At 58.4% G+C, this 17,525-nt stretch overlaps 2 protein-coding genes across 2 annotated transcripts in view; one reads left to right on the top strand and one right to left on the bottom strand.

Annotated features, from left to right (window-relative positions):
* C10H16orf96 (chromosome 10 C16orf96 homolog) overlaps positions 1-2,304 on the top strand; it is a 36,945-nt gene extending 34,641 nt beyond the window's left edge. The window contains exons 15-16 of the mRNA XM_027611879.2: positions 1,300-1,380; positions 2,087-2,304. Coding sequence (XP_027467680.2) covers positions 1,300-1,380; positions 2,087-2,304 — 299 coding nt within the window. The remainder of the gene's footprint in view (positions 1-1,299; positions 1,381-2,086) is intronic.
* Positions 2,305-8,696: 6,392 nt separating this feature from the next.
* On the bottom strand, positions 8,697-14,280 carry UBALD1 (UBA like domain containing 1). Its single transcript, XM_027612862.2, has 3 exons — positions 13,447-14,280; positions 10,110-10,172; positions 8,697-9,793 (listed from the first exon to the last, which is right to left on the bottom strand). The coding sequence occupies exons 1-3, from the start codon at positions 13,714-13,716 to the stop codon at positions 9,440-9,442; spliced, it is 687 nt and encodes a 228-aa protein (XP_027468663.1). The 5' UTR covers positions 13,717-14,280; the 3' UTR covers positions 8,697-9,439.
* Between the last annotated feature and the right edge of the window lie 3,245 nt (positions 14,281-17,525).

The raw sequence follows: 17,525 nt of genomic DNA on the forward strand, positions 1-17,525 counted from the left end.
AGCTTGGTGCCCCTGTAACTCGTCTTGAGGGGCAGGCCTGGGTCCTCACCCGCCTCTTTTTTTTTTTTTTAAAGATTTTATTTATTTGAGAGAGAAAATGAGAGAGAGAGAGCACATGAGAGGGGGGAGGGTCGGAGGGAGAAGCAGACTCCCCGCCGAGCAGGGAGCCCAATGCGGGACTCGATCCCGGGACTCCAGGATCATGACCTGAGCCGAAGGCAGTCGCTTAACCGTCTGAGCCACCCAGGCGCCCCCTCACCCGCATCTTCACTCTCATGGCCTCCACCCCACCCCCACGGTCCCACCTCTTCTTGTGCAGCCTTTGGTCTGGGTGGCCAGTCATGGAGATTCTCGGCTGGACATGGAGAAGGGGATGCCTTGGGTTCAAAAGTGAAGGACGGAGCCAGACCCAAGAGGCCAAATATTGTACCGTCCTCGGTCTGTGAGGGGTCCAGAACAGGCATACTGCAGAGACAAAAAGCAGATCCCTGTCCCCCAGGGGCTGGGGGAGAGAGGACCGGAAGTGAGTGCTTCCTGGGCACAGGGTTTTCTTTGGGGGGCATGAAATGTTCTGGAATTAGGTAGAGGTGGTGGTCGCACACCACTGTGAATGAACAAAGTCACTGAATTAACTGTTTTAAATGGTTAATTTTGTGGGGCGCCTGGCTGGCTCAGTTGTTGGAGCGTGTGACTCTTGATCTCTGGGTTGTGAGTTCGAGCTCCATGTTGTGCATAGAGATTACTTAAAAAAAATTTTTTTTTAAATAAATGGTGGGGCACCTGGGTGGTTCAGTCTGCCTTCGGCTGGGGTCATGATCCCAGGGTCTTGGGATCTAGCCCCGCCCCCCGGCATGCGGCTCCCTGCTCAGCAGGGAGCCTGCTTCTCCCTTTACCTCTGCTGCTCCCCCTGCTTGTGCGCACGCTCTCTCTCTCCGTCAAATAAATAAATCTTAAAAATAAATAAATAAATGGTTAATTTTGTGGTATGTGAATTTTACTTCCCCCCCGCCAAAAAAAATTCACACACATGACGAGGGACGGGAAGGTGGGGGCGGGGGCACAGTGGCGGTCTGGCCTCAATGGGAATATCTATGCCTTGAGAAACCCTAGACTCGGGAAGGTGGGAGGAGGAGTCTTCTGCCAAGGGCTGGGTGGCAGGTGTGTGGATGGGCGGGTCTGGGGAACAGTGAAGGGGCCTTTGCGGGGGTGGGGGGGCGACAGGGCGGGGCTTCTGGGAGGGGGCGAACTCTGCAAGAGCCCTCACCCGGTCCTGTCTCTTCCCCTTTCTTTTCGGTGAAGCTGTGAAGATTCCACACCCTCCAACTCGAAACCTGTATGATCGTGAACGCCAGAGTACCTTTTACGGTTCCATCTACCCCCGTGAGTACCTGCCCTCCTAACTCCCTGGCCCAGCTGGGATTCTGGCAAGGTCTCTGGTGCCTCCCAGTCCCAACTTGGGGCTCTGAGACCTGCCCCACCTCATGCGTCTCTCACCTGCTCTATGCCAGGGCCCAAGAAGGCCCCTTGAGTGGCCCCCACCCAGCACCCGCTCCCTGGCCAGTGCCTCCAGCTATTCTGGGCTCCTAGTTTACCCTTCAGTGGGGCTTCCTGGCCCGGGTGCCAGTCCCAGGGGTCAAGGCCCGATGTCTGTCCGCAGGTGTCTAGCTAGCTGCAGGGATGGGATCAGAAGCCCATTCATTCTGCCTGGGGCCCCATGAGCCAGGCTGGGGGGACTCCTCGGAGTCCTCTCACCATGCACCAGGCATCTGCGGGAGCACTTTCACCCTTGTGTCCTCAGCCCTGCTCTCCGGGCTGACTGTGGAGCTGGGGGCACAGCAACCCCCGCCCCGATCCTGGACTCCAGGTCCATGTCGGGTTCAGCGTCCGTTTCTGGTGTCATTTATCTGGGGTCACTCCCCCCCCCCGGGGAAGTTTAGGGTGCCTGGGACTGGGTGAGCCGTGGGAAACCACTTCTAGTCTGGTAGCTTCTGGGCTCCTTAGTGGGCATGACCCCATCCGGCCAGCCTCCCCCCCCACCCCAGGGCATGTTCCTGGGACACATCACCGACTTTCCTGCCCCTCCCAGCCCTGCACCCCCACGCCAGCGTGCGCTTCGCTGCCTCAGGCCCCCCGCCTACGACACCAGCTCAGCCTCCATCGCTGCTGCCCCTGCCACTGCTCCCCCCACTGGCGCCATCCGGGCGGGACCCCCAGCAGGCCCCAGGGCCCGCCCGGCACCCAAGGGCTCTGCGCCTCGAGTCCCGAGCCAGCACGCAGCCATCCGAGGAGCCCACCAATCCGTGAGACTTGCATCCCGCACCCCTGCATCCCGCACCCCTACCGTCTGTCCTCTCCCCCTGCCCGCAGAGACTGGGCCCTGAGCCTGGCCTCAGGAGGGTGCAGGGGCCCTGGGCGTGGGGGAGGGGCCTCCATAAGGGAATCATTTTGACCCAGGGGCTATTTTAACTCATGCATATAAATACAACACAATCCTTCTTATCCTACGCTTCGTGGAGCACATAGCTTTATAGATTGAATTTTTCACTAAGCCAATATAATTCCTTGACGAGTTTTCAATACAACAGCTAATGTGCTTTTAAAAACAATCACTTTCCTTTTTATTTTGCTGAAATGACTCTATCAGAATCAGTTCCAATTACAGCTACTGCCCACGGACATTTTCTTTGGGGGCCATTGTTTCTAACAAGACCAATTTTCTCACGGGAACCAAATTTTACTGTGTGCATCCTTTTTTTTTATTTCATGTTGATTATTCCCACCAGTAATTACGGTTATGAATTGGATATTTTTAAAACCTGATTGTTTATATTTACTTTTTTGGCCAATCCATGAGGAACTTGGAGCAGCGGCCCTGGAATATTCCGGGACTGCTCTCTCCCACCAAGGGCTGGGATCCCGCACGCCTGTTTGATGTCCTTCTGGTTCCCGTGCTAACTGCCTGTGCACTTGTAGAATAAAGAGGTCGTAATGTCCTGATCTGGCCATTTAGTGGGCAGCTGCCACCAGGCATGCATGGCTTGATTTTTTCCCCTTAGGCAGCTTGTTCCTCCCTCCTTCTGTCAACTTCTCTCCCTCTTCCTCTCCATTCCTCAGCTCTGTCTAGTTGTGTCCTCTATGCTTTTTGTACTTCTGACGTGTCTACACATTACACAAAGTCTAAAATATTTCCCTCTGCGTGGTTTTGGGACATGACTCTCCCCCCACCCCCAACATCCACTAGAGGCTCCTGGGACTGCCAGGTGGGTAAGGGAGTTGGAGGGGGGTGAGGTGCCCAGGGGTCTGCCAAGGGGGGAGCCAGGAAGCTGGCATGGAGGAGGATCCCCAGCCTGGCAGCCATCAGAGTTCAGGAACACTGCATGCCTACCCCCTTCCTAATGGTCCCCTGGCGCTTTCCCCAGTTCCTCATCGGTGACCACTCCCAGACCTTGACTTCTCTTTTCTTTCTCCAAGGACTGTGTCTAAATGAGGCCAAGCTTTTCCTGACCCAGGCGACCTACCTGTTCAGGATGCCTTAGGGAGCACTGGCTGGTGCAGTCCTGGACCCCGCACTCACCCCCATATCACAGATGAGTATTTTTGGCAACTTCTCCCCAGAATAAAATCTTTCACTTTTTGACTGTGGATGAGGGTGACTGGCCTGGTGCCCTCTTTAGAGGGTGGCCTTGTCTGCCCCACGTGGGTGAGTGGACCTGCTGGTCCCTACTCGGGCCCCCACCCCGGAGTCAGCCTCCCAGAGCCACCAGCCAGAACCACCGTGGCTGAGTCCCAGTAGAGAATCAACAGCAAACATTCTTGCCTCTGCTACATTTTCCACCATGGCAAAGTGTCCCGAGGTGCCTTAACCCTGTGTTCTGAGGACAGGGGTGGTGGTGTGAGCTGCCCAGGTTTGCTCAGGGAGGCCTCAGCTCTCCAGCCCCTTGCCCAGTAGCTGTCCTCCTTGGGTGCTGTACATGGGTATAAGGGCCCCAACTTCCTTCCACTGCCTCCCACGGTAGGAAAGGGAGGTGTGGCCTGGGCTCAGGCGAAGAATCCCATGTCAGGCTTGTCCCCTGCAGCCCTGACCCTTGGGCACCCACACATCCAGGTTCGATTTTCAGACCCTCCTATCCATCCCTAGTCGCCCCTCAAAGCTGCCTTCCCAGCCATTTTTCAGTTTTACAAAGGGAATCCAACCAATTGAGTTGGTTCCTGCAGCCCAGACATCGAGGAGTGAGGCCCAGGTAGGTGACTATGTAACCATTAGCATTAGGATAGGCTCCTCAGAGTTTAGGAAGGTGGGGAAAACCACCAGCAGCCAGCCAGGAGCAGTGTCAGAAGACAACAGTCCTGTTCCCCATAGAGGTTGTGGGGGAACAAGCTGGCCTTTGGCCTGGTCCCAGATGGGAGCTGCAGGCAGAATCCTTGCCCCTCCAGATTCCAGCCCCAGAGGGTGGGGCCTGCAGGAAGCTGGGAGGGAGGTGCTGCACCGACCCCCAGGCAGGTGCCTCAGGAAGGTAGCCCACCCTCTCCCAGCAGGGAAACGTGCTTGGGGAGCAGACAGAACCAGGATGGGGTCTGCAGAGTGGGAATTTCAGAAGGTCCTGGGTCCAGCTTCCTCCTTTGCCAGGGGGACATGGCTCCTGGCCTGTGATGCAGCAGCAGTGTCAGGCTGGACAGGGGGTAAGGTGACCAACTGTCCCAGATCTGCCTGGCTCATGGCTTCAGCAGGATCCACAGGAAACCACCCCACCAGCATGTGCAGCTCTTGTTCCCCAGGAGAAATGCCCTCGGGAAGCAGAGCAGAAGTCGGCCAGCAGGCTCCCAGCACCTTGGGCTGTGCTGGTGACACGGCCTCGGCCATCCTAGAAATGGGTCTGAGGGGACCCAACGCCCCCCACCCCTAAAAGAGTGGTTATTCTAAGGTGCATCTGAAACACATAAATTGCCCGAACAGAAGCTGTGGCTAAGCAACCAGAGACCCTTCCAAATGCTGGAATTGGAAATAGCCTTGCCTCAAAAGACCTCCTTTTGTCCAGCCCAGGCAGCCTCCCCAACACTGACCCTGGGAAGTAACCAAACTCAAAGCTCGCATCTGTCCTCAGATAAGTCCTGCTATAAAAGCCCCTCAGAGACTTCCAGAGCCATGGTGGCCCCGCCCACTGCCGGGTTTGGGGGCCGGCCTTGGGGACAGCGTGGTTTTGTGCTGCTGGCCACAATGCGATCTCAGAGAGCCCTCGAAATACCCTGGGGACCCTTAGCAGCCCTGGGAGTGTCCACTTCATCGGAGAGAATCTTGGAGAACAAGCCCTTCTCTTTTGAAAGCTGTCTGAAGGGGAGCCCTGCCTGCCCGCAGAAAGCATTTTAGAGTCTCCATTCATCCACCAGCTGCCCCCCTCCAACCCACGGAGTATGACTTTCACTTGTGAAGCTCTTCCTGGTAAAAAACAAGGTCCCTCCAGATTCCAACCGATTTGGAGACAGGAACTGGACACACATGTCTGTGGCCAGCGGAGTGGCCTGGCTGACTAGGGGCAGGCTGGCTGTGTCCCCACTGTGACAGTCTGCTTCAGCCAGCTGCAGCCTTGCAGGAACCTGGGCCAGCTGTTACAAATGTCCAAGGTGAGCCAGAAGTGAGGCTTTTCGTGCAAACTCTCATTTTAAAGTGTTGATAGACCATTCAGAAAGACATGGAACATGATGCAAGCCCAGCAGCATGTCAGGGCACTAGGAGCTTGCAAACCCCTAAGTTAGCACGCTCAGGTGTTTTAACGGCAGACCGGAAAGACACACCCACTGCCTGTCACCTGGGGAAGCTAGACCTTCATCCCACATGCTGCCACGTCCAGTCTTCAGAAATGAGAGCTCAAATCGTCTCAAGCAATGTCACGGATGCAAATGGTGTTTAGAGCAGAACTTTGGAAACGGTCATTTGAGCTCAAGTCTGGCAGGCAGGTAGGGGGTGACCATGCCCAGAAGAGGCTGGGCTTTGAAGTAACAAGGCCAGTTTCCTGTGTGTGCTGCTGGGGTAGCTCCCAGGAGGCGGTGAGATCAAGGACAGCTGAGGATGGCTGTCTCTTCCCTTCCGTTCATGCACCAGCACCTTTGCTTTCCAGCCATTTTACACTCTCATGTGTAATAGATGGTTACTGACTCCTTCAGCCTTGCGTCTGAGCTTCCAGCCTTAGGGAAGTTGAGGAAGGTTTCAGGTTCTCTGTTCCCAGCTCTGGCTCTCCCTCGTTTGTCTGGCCTGCTTTTGCAGCCTTTCCCCTGGTCTGAGCATCTCAGACCAGGAGCTCCCAGCACACACCTGACAGGGCCTCTGCATTTGCTGGGAAGTTAGGGGAGTCTCCAGCCCCGGCTCTGGCCCTGCTCTCTGACCCCTCCTTGCTTGGAGCACTGATGTAAAGTCAGATTCCTGGGCCCTCCTCCAGAGCAGTTGCCTCAAGCACGCAGGGGACCCTTATGCCCTAGAAGTTTGGGGTCATGAGTCTGGTGGCTCCCAGTCACTGGGAGGCGCATGTGCCTGGCTCCTGCCTCACAAACACCTGGGAGGTGAGTAACAGCTTTGACATACAGTTGGCGTTCTCTAGAGTTCACCCTTTCAAGGTATATGATTAAGTGGTTTTTATTCTGAAGTTGATCAACCAATATCCTGTGGAACGTTTAAAATAATACTGTCAGGGCTTCTCCCCAGGGACTCTGATGCCATGGGATCTGGGAGTCTGGTTTGTCTTTTTACGGAGCTCCCTGGAGGCTCTGCTGTGCAGCCAACTATGGGAACCTGGGTTTAGGGGACATTTTGCCATGTCTACAGATACTTCTGGTTGTCACAACTAGGGGATGCTACTGGCATGTAGTGGGTGGGGGCCAGGATGCTGGCCAGTATCCCAGAGCACAGGACGCCCCATGGCAGACAGTAATCCAGCTCCAAATATCCACAGTGCCCAGGCTAGAAACCCAGAACCTACAGGAACCTCAAATCCTTTCCAGCCTGATGTGACCACCTGAGGCCTCCAGGCCAGCCCATGGTGACCCCCAGACACGGAAGTGCACCTCACCTCCAACAGGTCAGCACTCAGTAGAGATGTTGTGTGGGGACACCTCTCAATGTGGAGCTTGAGGTCCTGCATCTAACAAAACTCTGAGTAGCAAGACTGGCTTATTTATAGGCCCCTCGCTGGCCTACCCGGGGTTGAGCCTCTGCCTCCCAAGAGTGCAAATTCTCGATGGTGCACGGTCTCCTTGTCTCTGACACACACACCACCCAATCATCTGCTCACTAGGACAACCCAGGCACACACACCCCTACAGAGCTGAGAACCCACAAACACGTACTTGCCTCTGCATCTCTCCTGCCACTCGAGGGGGCTGTGTGGCAGTTATTTGCGCATCTTCTCCCATCAGAAGGCTGTGGTGAAGATTCAGGAGGCTCAAGACACCCTGACCCTGCCCCTGCCCCGCCCCTCCCTCCCTCCCCTCTCCATAGTAACTCCTCACAGAGCTGTCCTCCTGGAAGATGGCCAGTAAGGCTGCTGGAAGGGGGGGTGGGCGGTTCAAGGTGAGGACACGATTCCAGGACAGAAACAACAGCTGGAGTGGGGCCTAGCGGTCAGTCTTCAGTAACAGCCAGAGAGCAGAGTAGTCCCCTGAGCCTGTCCAGGGTCCAGCAGGGTGGAGACAAAGCTGGGGAAGCCAGGTAGTGGCTCGGAGAACACCCTACACAGGAGAATCTTCATCAGAAGACCCAGCCCCATCCCTGGAAGCAAGGGCAGGACTGCCAGTGGGGAGCGCAGAGATGTCAGTCAAGCAGACCTTCTGAGATAGAAGAAACTCTCCAACCCAGGTGTCATCCGCAGAAGACCAAGGTGCTGGGTGGGTGCCAGACAGGTGGTCCTAAGTTAGAGAGTGAGGTCCACCTGTACTGAACGTTGGGCAGAGACCTTGGCCTCCCTCCTTCCCCAAAACCCAGCCCCTCACAAGAGGTACAAGGCTGAGGCTGCCCCAGGAAGCCCCTTTCCCAGCAAGGGCAGCTGCCGGTAGTGGTGGGGGGGTTTGCACAGAGTGGGGCACCCCTGGCTTCTCCCTTGGGGTGAGAGCAGGTGTCTGCCCCAGCCCAGCTCCGGAGTAGCCCAGGATCCTTATCACTCCTAGGTTGCCAGTCTCCTTAGTGACCAAGGTTTGAGCTGCAGGTTGGACTCTGCCCTGGGCTCGTCCTGTTCCTGCCACAAGCCCCCACTGGCTCTGCACAGAGGCCGGCTATGTGTACCTCTGGAGGGGGAGGGCCCTGCCCTACCCAGCATGTCTGTTGGAGGTTGGGCTTGCAGAGTCCAGCCTGCAGCCAGCCATTGGGACCCTAAGACACAAAGAAAGGTCCTGTGTGAGACCCAAGCAGACGGGAAGGCAGTTGTTAGCCCTGGAGGTCAGGATCAGTCCAGCCTGACAGTGGGAAAGGATGGGCAGGAGGCAGGGATTCTGGGAACACAGGCCAGAAACTAACTTCATGGGAAGAGCCTTGGATGGGCAGAAAAGTTCCAGAGCCATGTTGTGGTTGAAAAAGACAGCAGCAGACAGGAGCCGTGTGGAGCCAGGCAGGACTGGGGGTGCCCTCTGCTCTGGGCTCTGTCAGTGCCCTGCCTCTCCACATGGAGCCAGCCGGCAGCAAAGCTCAGGATGTGAGGCAAGACCACAGAGCCTGGTGGTGGTTTGAACTCTTTCTTCTCTTTTGTTAAAAGGGGGAATTGAAAGGGTGTGAGGTACCCCCGGGCTCTGGGGGAGGCATGCAGGCAGCCCCAGCAGGCAGGCGCTGGGGAATGGGTGGGAAGAGTCCTGGAGTTTCCCACAATTCTTTTCTCTGCAGGGAACAGCAAGGCTGGCTGACAAGGGGGTGGGAGAGAGAGGCAGGGCCCTGGGGAGCGGGGTGGTGGGCAAGGGGCTTGGGGGCTCACTCTAACATGCAAAGTCCAGCTGCCCCCTAAACTAGGTTGCTTCTTGGAGAACGACATACATATAAATACAGACACAGCTACACACACGTGCGGAGAAGGCTCTGCATTCCCAAGGGTGGGGCTCTGGGCCTGCTGGCCCCCAAAGAGCTCCAAGGCAGGAGCCAGCCAAGTCTCCGCTGCTGTGGCGATTCTCCACAGCCCCCTGGGGTGGGGCAGGGCGAGCAAGTCCTCTGGGGAAGGCTGCTTGTTCTCCGAAGTTCTGTCCACCAGCACCAAGACAACTCTGAACCAAATCCATGCAACGTGGGTGCTCCGTGCCTGCGCGTCCATGTCTGTGCGCGGGCAGCCTGTGTGCTGGCACCAGGGTCCGGTCTCTCCCCTCCAGGGCTCCGGGGTACGGGGGGTGCAGACAGAGGAGGGTGAAGGGGGCCCACAGAGACATCCTCTCCCCCCCCCACAGGGTCCTGGCCTCCGGGAGGGGGGAGGGGCCTCCCTTATCTCTCGGCCTCCATGGCAGGGTGGGCCCTTGGTTCTGAAGCGGACTGCTGGGGGGCCAAGGGTGGCCAGTCTGACGCTGGGGAGGGAGGTGCCGGAGTCCACAGGGGCAGCTGCTGCGGCTGGTGGTGCTGTGGCCCCCCTGGGGGCGAGGCCGCAGTCGGCCAGGTCGGGGCCGCGAAGCTGCCGGTGGCGGCGTGGGGGAAGTGCGGTGGGGGGGATGTGGCCGTGGCAGCCATTGGGCTACCACTGCCACCACCGTGAAAGCTCTCGGAAGCCTTGAGACGGGAAAACATGGTGAGGGCGTCAGGGAAGTTGGGGGGCGTGGCAGGGGTGTTGGCAGGAGTGCACATCTGTAGGGGAAAACAGAGAGGGTGGGGTGAGCACCCCTTTGTGGGAGGGCCCCTGGCCTCCGGCTGCCTCCCAGGAGACACACACTCAGCCACTGTGGGGAGCTTCTGGGCCTCTGTGCTGGCTGCATCCTGGCTCTGCGAGACAGTCCACTAGCTCGGGGCTCACAGAGGGAAGGCACAGCCGAGACAGGCCGGCCCACCACACCCCCAGGCAGTCTCCAAGGAGGACCCTCCACAGCAGAGAGCCACTGCGGCTTCCCCGCCCTGGACCAGGAGCACCCCCTTCTCGCCACCCCTGCGGCCGCAAGACACTTACCATCTGGTGGTGGTGGTGGCTGTAGGGGATGTTGGTCTCCTGGAAAAAGGCGCTAAGGGCCGTCTGTGGAAAGAAGGCCCAGATTTAATTACCCTCAGGCCCTTGTTTCCAGAATCTCCAGGACTTGGTGTGGCCCTGGGCCTGGCTACAGAGAAGTGAATGGAAGGAGTGTGCCTGTCAACCCCCAAGGAGGCGCTAAAGACTCCCGGGCGGGCAGGCCAGCCTCCAGCTCCGCACACACCTTATGTGGTCACTGTGACCTCGGGAGCAGAGCAGGGAGCACCCTCTCCCGGTCTCACAGGGCAAGGCCTTTGATTCAGATTCTAACCTGACTGTCACCAACTCCATGGGTGGCAAGTCCCTCATCTGAGCCTCAATTTCCTCATCTGTGAGCCAGGGGATAGCAAAGACTCCCAGATGTTAAGTCTATGACCCGCCTGCCCCTCTCCTTGGCTGGCCACAGGAGCCTGCTATGATCTGTGGCTCAGTTTCTCCATCTGCACCACAAGGAGACTGGGCTGGGTGGTTTCCAGATTCCCCTCCCCTGCTGCAATAACCTGAGATCCACATTCCACTTGGGAGAGCCAGAATTACGTAGGATGGTCTGGGTTTTGCACTCGTTGCCCCACTCACCCAAGCCTCCCTTGGAATGTTAAGGTGCAGAGCAGGAGGATGGCAGAAGGGGGTCTGCACCCAGAGTGGTGAGAAGGGGAGTGGGAAAGGAGGCAGAGAGCAGGTCTATGCCAGACAAGCTCATGTGGAGGCCCTGGGGGACTGGCAAGAGGGGGCTCCAGGAGCCTGAGGAGGTGCTGCGGAAAATAAGAGAGCCAGCTACTCTTGCAAAAGTGCTGGGTAAGGGAGTATGTGCCAAGTCCCAGCCCCAGCCCCAGCTGCCCTCCTTCGCCACCCCTTTAGGTTCCCTGCCCCCCAAACCCAGCCCAATCCCCTGCCCACGCCCCCCCCCCCCCCCCCCCCCCCCGCAGCACAGCCAGACCAAGCTGGCTCCCAGGGCTTGCCCTGGGGGTTTGTTTTTTTTTTGGATTCAGATTAATTTTTCTGGGAATTTCCTGCTGGAGATTTCCTACTCCAGTGTCCCCAAACAGGGTGTGGGAACGGGCTGGGGTTAAGTACCTCCTCAGGACTCCCTCCCACCTGGGAGCCCCAGGCGACACACCCAAACCATTCCTTCCCAACAGCAGATCCAAAGGCCACCTGAGTGAGAATTCCAGTGAGAACATTCTGCTGCCTTAAAGCACCACCACTTAAAAAACACACAGGTCCCCTTCCCCCTGCAGCCGCCTGTCCTCATTAACACCTGAATCACAAAGGTACGACCCCAAAACACAGCCTTTGGCTGGGTCAACCCTCAGCCGGTGAGCCTGCAGGGGAGGTTACCGTGGGGGAAGGGTAGCCCTGAGGAACCCCTCACTCCCTTTCATGCAAGAACCTATGGTTTGGGGGTTCACATCCCATTTTCACCTTAAGTGAACCTCCCTAGTATCCATATCCTCCATTTTCGAGATGTGAAACATAGACTCAGGGAGCCCAGACCAGAGCTACCAAGTCTGCAGGCTGCTCCTGCCCCTCTTGGGGACAGAGTTTTCCCCAGCATTTCAATCCTCAAAGCTACATTTTAATTCCCATGACGAAGTGACACCAACCCGTGCTGAGAGACAGCCCAGCGGGTGCCGGGCTCTGTGCTGGGCTGAGAGTCCAGACACGCAGAGGCTTCCCACCAGACACCTGCCTGCCCAGCCCCAGGCAGGGAGGGAACCATGTATGTGGATGTGGGACTCAAGCAAACTGCCATGAATGTGGTTTTACAAGTTTTGCCACATCTAGCCTTTGAGACAAACAGGCTGATTAGGGAGCTTCCTGCAGGGTGGGGCTGCAGGCCCTGCAGGGGGTGGGGGTGGGGAGGGTGGAGGGAGTGGCCATTCACTTCTTAGAGGTCAAGTCCCACACTGGAGGTGCAGAGAAAACTGAGGCCAGAGGAGGGAAGGGACTTGCCCAGAGCGAGGAGCCTCCCATCTTGGGGTGTGAGAACCACAAAGGATCAGCGGTCCCTCCTCAAAGCTCTGGTAGACGTTGGTGAGCAAAGATCCCCCTGGCTGGACAGGCCACTGCTCCCCCAGGCTGTCCAAACCTTTGGTCTGGAATTCTGATCCCCATCCCACTCTCAGGAAACTGCGCCCTGGAATCCCCTGGCTCACTGTCCCCTCAGCAGGCCCAAACACCTTTCCTGGGATGGCTCCCCATCAGGAAACCAGGCCCCTGGGTCCTGGCTGGGCACAGACACTGGCTGGGCGGTGACCTTACACCTGTGAGGGGTGGAGCTCAAGGACTCTGGCCTCTTTCCTAGATACCACCCTGGGTTATTTCTGGGGCAGTTGAGCTAGGCAAAGCCAAGTGGCCCCTTGGCAGCACAAGCTGTGGGCACTAGTGCCCTGTGGGTCAGGGAGGCCTGGTGGGTGGGGTCCTGACTGAGGCAGCCCCACCTCCTGCCCAGCTGACTGGAAGCTACTGAGCCATGTAAACCACGCCGAGCACTAAGCAGGTAGATTCTCCTGCCAGCACGGAGGCGGCCACCTGGGCACGCCTCTGGGGCGGGGTGCACAGATGTACACCCCTAGCTGTAGTGTGGGATCCAACACAGCACCGGTACACTCGTGTGTGTACACGGAACACACACAGCCCGCACCCGCGCGCCGGGTGGACTGCGTGTTTACACACACGCCAACATGCCCACACGTAGCGTGGCGCGTGCGTAAATACAAACGCACATGTACGTGGACACAGGCGCCACCGAGCTGCCCATCGGGCACGCACACCCTCAGACCCACTCGCGCGGGGCCCCGGCTCTCGTTGGCCCCGAGGCTCCCCGTCTCACCCCGCGCCTCCCGAGATGGGGGCGGCGCGCGGTCCTGGCCCGGGGCGTCCTCCTTCCGGCCGCCTGCCAACTGTCCGTCCGGGCCGTCGCGCCGCCCCGCCCTGGCCGTTACCCGAACAAAAGAGGGGGGTCCCTGCATCCCGACCGCCCGGGGACGCAGGGGGGGTGGGGATTCGGGGTGCCGGCGGGGGCGGTCCGCCCCTCCCGCACACCCCGCGCGGGCGGCGTTTCCGGGGGCCGCGTAGACGCGGCCGCGACACCCGGCCGGACCCGCACGCCGCGTGTGCGCGCTAGGGCCCGACCGCCGGGGCGCGCGGCCGCCAGGACACCTGGCCGAGTGCGCGGCCCCGGCCCGGGCGCAGCGCGCACCGGCACGTGTCCACACCCGCCCGCACACGCGCGGTTGGCGGGACGGACCCGGACCCCGACCCCGGCCCGGCCGCGCACCTCGAACTGCCAGTGGGCCGCCTGCAGCAGCTGCTTCGCCTGGTCGGCCGCACAGCCCGCCGTCAGCACGAACTGGTTGATCATGACCTGGTGCTTGAGCTCATCCATGTTCACGGACATGGCGCCGCCGCCGCGCTGCCCGCTGCCTCCCGCCGCCGCGCTCCTCCGCCTCACGCGTCCACCATTAGCGAGCCGGCTCCGGCTAATACAAATATTTACTGTGCGGCTCTGACTCACCGAGCCTCGCCTGGCTCGGGGCCGCGGGGGCATGCTGGGAGATGTAGTCCCGCGCCGCGGCCGGCCGGGGGGCGCAGGGAGGTGTGTCCGGACGCTGCCCCTGCTGTGTGCGGAAGCGGGCGGGCGCGTCTGCAGGCCCTCACCGAGGCTCGTGGGGGTCCAGCAGGCGGAGACCGCTGGCGTCTTTGCCCGGTATGCCTGGCATCCCTCTGTTGAATGGGCGTACACTTGGAAAGGAGGCCCCTAGAAATTTTGGCATAAATCGTAAGCACTGGGACACACAGCCCCGAATGCCTGGCACAGAGTAGGCGCCAATAAATACTCCTTCACTGAATGAATGAATGTACCCCTTAGGGCTCTGCAGAGAGTCACCGCCTCCAGGAAGCCTTCCGGTCTCCCCAGCGCCCCGAGCACAAGCTCACATCGCCCACTCGTGATGCGGGTACCTTCCCGGCCTTGTGCTCGACCAGGCACACAGTAGACCCGAGGAACGTTTGGGGATGGCATGGCGCCCGAACAAGCCGGCGAGGCGGGCAAGCTGTGGTGCCTCGGGGTCCCCTCCCCGCGGGGCTCCCACTTTCCCACGCAAAATCTCGTACGTTCTGTCGGAAATCTCGGCCTTCGGATGCGGGCGCCAGGACCTGGCGGAGACAGTTCCGGGGCGGCCCCGAACTCCTATTCCCAGAATGCCCCGGTTTATTTGCATCGTTCTGTCCCGAATGACGTCAAGTGAGTGAGGCCGCGCCACCGCCAATGGTCGGCCGCAGAGTGTTAGGACCTGGCCATATAAGGTAAACAAAGCTGGCGGCCCAATGAGGCTGCAGCGGGGGCGGGCGCTGGGTCGGAGCCGGCGGGGGCGCGTCACGTGGCGGGCGGGGGCGGGACTGGGGAGCGCGGGAGGGGGGGAGTTGCGTGTTGTGTTTACAGCTCTGCACGCGCGGCTTCCGGGTGATCTCTCGGGTCGGGCGTGCGGGGCCAGGGCGGACTCGGAACGGGATCCCAGGGGCGGGGGGGAGGCGGGGAGAGGTCTGGCTCGGTCACCCCCGCTCTGAGGGACGTTGGCCCGGTTCCTCGCGCTCCCTGGGCTCCAGTTTCATCCGTTGGGCAACCGTTCTTTGAGCCCTTTCTCTTGCCCTGCCCTGACCCAGCGTTACTGCGGAGAGCGCACCCCGGAAGGGTTGGCTGGGGAGGGGGGGCGGGGGTGTTGGGACCGTGTATCAGAAATCCCAAGGACGGGGGCGCCTGGGTGGCTCAGTCGTTAAGCTCTGCATTGGGCTCAGGTCATGGATCCCAGGGTCCTGGGATCGAGCCCCTCATCGGGCTCTCTGCTCAGCGGGGAGCCTGCTTCTCCCTCTCTGACTCCCCCTGCTTGTGTTCCCTCTCTCGCTATGTCTCTCTCTGTCGAGTAAATATCTTTAAAAAAAATCTCAGGGACGGATGTAGGCTTGTGGAAATGTAAAAAAGTGCCCCCTGGGAAGTGACACAGGCCCTGGGGGCTTGGGGTGAAAGGTCATTGGGAGGTTTTTCTATATATATATTTATATTTTCTTAAAGATTTTTATTTATTTGAGAGAGAATGAGAAAGAGAGCACATGAGAGGGGGGAGGGTCAGAGGGAGAAGGAGACTCCCCGCCAAGCAGGGAGCCCGATGCGGGACTCGATCCATGAACCCCAGGATCATGGCCTGAGCCGAAGGCAGCCGCCCGACCAACTGAGCCACCCAGGCGCCCAGGTTTTCCTATATTTGATCCCTTGTTGGCTTTAGGCTTAGTGTGGGGTCCAGAGGTTGTGGAGGGGTCCAATGGGGATCAGGAGATCTTCTGGATGTGTCTGATTCTAGAGGAGTGCCCCCCCCAACCCAGCACCTCAGTAGAGGAAATGCACTGGGTGGAGGGAACTATGCCACACTGGAGGGGTGGAGAGAAGCCCTACCTGGGTCCTAACCTTTCCAGAGGTTCTGGCTTTGGCGAGTGGGAGGATAATGGGAGACTGGTGGACAGGGCCTGAAGGGTCCTAGGAATCCGTGGGGGTTGTGGGTGGGCTGGGGCACCCGGATGCTCTGGGAGGGAAGGGAGCCCTGCACAGTAAGACCCCCCCAAGCGGCCTTTGAGGGCTAGAGTGCCCTGGGCTAAGTCTATCTGCAGGTAGCGGACTCACAGTGTCCTCTTGTGAGGTGCCCCAAGGGGGTACCTTGGCTCTGGCAGAAGTAACCTGTCCGCATGGGAAGTCAGGTTTGGGTGTTTTCTGCTACATGGGATCACTCAGGCTCCACCATTTTTTGCAAACCCTGATAGTGCCATGAGATTTCTGGTCTTGTTAAGAATGGCTCCTCTACTTAAAGCATCCTAAGCATGAATTAATGTGGGTAAAGCACCCAGCCCGAGGTAGGTGGCTCTGAAAGTGGTTATTGCTGTCCCTGTTATACCAGGATAGCATCAGGGCATGCTGGAAGGTAAGTGGGTTTTGGAGCCAGACAGACCTGGGTATGAGTCAACTCTGCTGCTTACTGACTGATGTTGGATAAGCTACTGCAGCCTTGAGCTTTGTTTCATTTGTAGAACCCGAGGTAGCAGTGTGGGGCAATCCCAGGCCTGCTGAGGGGATTAATACCCGTGCAGTGCTCAGCAAGGGCCCAGAACTCAGTGTACCATTTCTAGTACTCACCTCTTTGCCTGCATCTGGACCACTCTAGGGAGCCCAAGCCCCATTTTTACTAAAGATGAAGAAACAGGCTGGAATCCAAACCACCTTATGCTCTTGCCAGTGTTCAGAGCCAGTGGAGAACAGGCACCCAGTAGGCCATGAGGGTGTATTTCTGGCGAGTGAGAGAGGGCAGTGCCCTGGCAGGGCCCACTAGGGGATTTTCTGGCTCAGGGAAACAGGAAGTACCTTCCCCCTTCCACCTATCCTTATCCAGCAACACTCAGTTACCTGCCCAGGCTTGTCCAGCTCAGAAGGAGCACTTCCAAACCAGCAGGCTGGCTGGGGTGGGGCAGATGAGGCTGGCAGGAGCAAAGGTTACTCCTCTGGCCCCCATGGCACCCCTAGCCCGCTTGTGTTCCCAGGGGCAGCAGGGAAGGAAAAAACAATCTTGTTTTTAGCCAGGATCAGCCTGGCAGGAGAGTGGACTTTGGATTTCTTAGCTAGCTCAGATGGGGCCTGACAGCTGGGACCAGTAGATAGGACAGGGGGACAAAAAGGTATTTTTTTAAAAAGATTTTTTATTTATTTATTTTTTTTAAGATTTTATTTATTTGAGAGAGAGAGAGAAACAGCATGAGAGGGGAGAAGGTCAGAAGGAGAAGCAGGCTCCCCGCCGAGCCGGGAGCCCGATGTGGGGCTCGATCCCAGGACCCTGGGATCATGACCTGAGCCGAAGGCAGTCGCTTAACCAGCTGAGCCACCCAGGCGCCCCAAAAAGGTATTTCTAGCAGTGCCCACATCTTAACTGAAGTTCTGGGAAGTTGGGTGCCCTGCTAAAGTCTCCCAGCCTGCCCTGGCCTCCTTCCCACCTCCATCCTTTTTTCCTTTTCCTTTTTTTTTTTTTTTCCAAGATTTTAAATTTTCTCCACACCCAATGTGGGGCTCAACCCCACAATTCTGTGATCAAGAGTCTCATGCTCCACTGACTGAGTCAGCCAGGCACCCTTCCACCTCCATTCTTTCAAATACTCCATAGATCATTGGGTGCCTGATTCTGGGAGCACAAGAATGAATAGGCAAGGAGGCTCAGGAAGGAAGAAGTCTGGACTCAAGGACTCATCAACCCATTAACTGTGCCTAGTGTCTGTTTCAAAAGAACCAGTGCTGGCTGACTGAGAGGATTTGAGATCTGGCCACTG

Source organism: Zalophus californianus, chromosome 10, assembly GCF_009762305.2.
Source record: "Zalophus californianus isolate mZalCal1 chromosome 10, mZalCal1.pri.v2, whole genome shotgun sequence".
Classification (NCBI taxonomy): Eukaryota; Metazoa; Chordata; class Mammalia; order Carnivora; family Otariidae; genus Zalophus; species Zalophus californianus.

What these genes read in the sequence shown, in the direction of transcription:
- UBALD1 (XM_027612862.2), bottom strand. Translation starts at nt 13,716, where the DNA reads ATGCCCCCGCGGCCCCGAGCCAGGCGAGGCTCGGTGAGTCAGAGCCGC. An exon ending in CGGCCCACTGGCAGTTCGAG is followed by an intron (nt 10,173 to 13,446) that starts GTGCGCGGCCGG and finishes TTCTTTCCACAG; the next exon opens with ACGGCCCTTAGCGCCTTTTT. An exon ending in GCCACCACCACCACCAGATG is followed by an intron (nt 9,794 to 10,109) that starts GTAAGTGTCTTG and finishes TTTCCCCTACAG; the next exon opens with ATGTGCACTCCTGCCAACAC.